Genomic DNA, 2,326 nt, shown 5'->3' on the forward strand with positions numbered 1-2,326 from the left:
CCAGCTCCTTCCCCTCATCACATCCAGTTTGGACACACTGCGGGGAGCTCCCATGGTCCCACCACCTGGGGGGCACATGGAGACCTCATGGTCCTTCTTGTGGACCTTGTGGACATGGACCTCCCCACTTCTCCCACCCCCAGGTGTTCTTCAAGGCGGGGCTGCTGGGGCAGCTGGAGGAGATGCGTGACGAGCGCCTGTCGCGCATCATCACGCGCATCCAGGCGCGGGCACGGGGGCAGCTCATGCGCCTCGAGTTCAAGAAGATCGTGGAGCGCCGGTGAGGCGGGGGCAGGGCTTCTCCTCACCCTGTCACCTGCCCGGGGATGCGGTGGCACCTTTGTCACCTTCTCTGCCTCGCAGGGATGCTCTGCTGGTGATCCAGTGGAACCTCCGGGCCTTCATGGGGGTGAAGAACTGGCCGTGGATGAAGCTCTACTTCAAGATCAAACCCTTGCTGAAGAGCGCGGAGACCGAGAAGGAGATGCAGGTGGGAGGAGGGGGCGGGGCCGGGGGTGACCCCCAATGGTCTGGGTGGTGCTGGACAGGGCCATTGGACTTGCTCGGGGTCTCCTGGAGCAGAACATGAAGGAGGAGTACGGGCGGCTGAAGGACGCCCTGGAGAAGTCAGAGGCGCGGCGGAAGGAGCTGGAGGAGAAGATGGTCTCCATGCTGCAGGAGAAGAACGACCTTCAGCTCCAAGTGCAGGCYGTGAGTGGCATCACCCCAAAACCGTGTCACAGAGGTGACCGCTGCCCCCACCGCCCACGGGGACACCCCGCTTCACCCGCCACACACCCCAACAGGAGCAGGACAACCTGAACGACGCCGAGGAGCGCTGCGACCAGCTGATCAAGAACAAGATCCAGCTGGAGGCCAAGGTGAAGGAGCTGACGGAGCGGCTGGAGGATGAGGAGGAGATGAACGCCGAGCTGACGGCCAAGAAGAGGAAGCTGGAGGACGAGTGCTCGGAGCTGAAGAAGGACATTGATGACCTGGAGCTGACCCTGGCCAAGGTGGAGAAGGAGAAACACGCCACYGAGAACAAGGTGAGRGCGGRGTCTGGGCCTCACGGGGAGACTACTTGAGTCTGGGGAGCCTTGTTAGGTTGGGTTGAGGAGACCCAAGGTGAGTTGAGGACATCCAGGATGGGCTGGGTTGGGTTGAGGAGATCCAAGGAAGGCTGCGATAGGTTGAGAAGACCCAAGGTGGGTTGGATTGGGTTGAGGAGACCCAAGAAAGGTTGGGTTGGGTTGAAGGGACCCAGGGTGGGTTGGGCTGTGTTGAGAAGACCCAAGGTAGGTTGGGTTGGGTTGAGGAGATCCAAGGAAGGTTGGATTGGGTTGAGGAGACCCAAGGTGGGTTGGGTTGAGAAGATCCAATGTTGGTTGAGTTGGGCTCATTGAGAAGACCGGAGGTCCTTTGGGTCCTCCTGCTTTGTAAGAGGTGAAACCAACCTCATTGGCTGAGGTGAAACCAACCACCCCTGACACGGAGCTTGAGGCCGGACGCTTCTCCTGCAGGTCAAGAACCTGACGGAGGAGATGGCGGGGCTGGACGAGACCATCGCCAAGCTGACCAAGGAGAAGAAGGCCCTGCAGGAGTCCCACCAGCAGACGCTGGACGACCTGCAGGCCGAGGAGGACAAGGTCAACACCTTGACCAAGGGCAAAGTCAAGCTGGAGCAGCARGTGGACGACGTGAGTGCCGCCGGTCCCACCCCAGGCCCTGCCGAAGAACTCCTGGAGCAGAGACGAGCAGAACCTGAGGTTTCTCCCCATTTCCGTGTTCCCGCACAGTTGGAAGGCTCCCTGGAGCAGGAGAAGAAGATCCGKATGGACCTGGAACGAGCCAAGAGGAAGCTGGAAGGTGACCTGAAGCTGACCCAGGAGAACATCATGGATCTGGAGAAYGACAAGCAGCAGCTSGARGAGAAGCTCAAGAAGTGAGGCTGGACCCTGCTGCCGTGTCCAGCCCAGTTGAGGGTCACAGGTAGGGTCTCACCATCCCCCTCCTTCTGCAGGAAGGAGTTTGAGATCCACCAGCAGAACGGCAGGATCGAGGAYGAGCAGGCGCTGGCTCTGCAGCTCCAGAAGAAGCTGAAGGAGCTCCAGGTGGGGCRTCAAGTCTGTGCCTGGTTGGGTTGGGCTGAAGAGTGTCCACGTGGTTGGGTTGAGAACTAAACTGATGGGTGGGTTGGAGAATCTCCTGGTGGTGGGGTTGAGTAGAAGAGTGACCTGATGCTTGGGTTGGAGAATATCTAAGTTGTTGGGTAGAAGAGTGATCTGATAGTTGAACTGGAGAATCTCCAGGTGGTTGGGCTGGG

The 2,326-nt window shown here is 59.6% G+C and overlaps 1 protein-coding gene across 1 annotated transcript in view; it reads left to right on the forward strand.

Moving 5' to 3' along the window:
* LOC130587233 (myosin-6-like) overlaps window positions 1-2,326 on the forward strand; it is a gene marked incomplete at its 5' end in the record, with an annotated part of 25,332 nt that overhangs the window by 11,320 nt on the left and 11,686 nt on the right. Inside the window, 7 exons of the mRNA XM_057388203.1 lie at window positions 144-280; window positions 364-490; window positions 583-711; window positions 807-1,049; window positions 1,524-1,700; window positions 1,800-1,945; window positions 2,024-2,114. Coding sequence (XP_057244186.1) covers window positions 144-280; window positions 364-490; window positions 583-711; window positions 807-1,049; window positions 1,524-1,700; window positions 1,800-1,945; window positions 2,024-2,114 — 1,050 coding nt within the window. The remainder of the gene's footprint in view (window positions 1-143; window positions 281-363; window positions 491-582; window positions 712-806; window positions 1,050-1,523; window positions 1,701-1,799; window positions 1,946-2,023; window positions 2,115-2,326) is intronic.

This window comes from Malurus melanocephalus, unplaced genomic scaffold (assembly GCF_030028575.1).
Source record: "Malurus melanocephalus ecotype Western Australia unplaced genomic scaffold, MMel_1.1 scaffold_1668, whole genome shotgun sequence".
In the NCBI taxonomy this organism is placed as follows: domain Eukaryota; kingdom Metazoa; phylum Chordata; class Aves; order Passeriformes; family Maluridae; genus Malurus; species Malurus melanocephalus.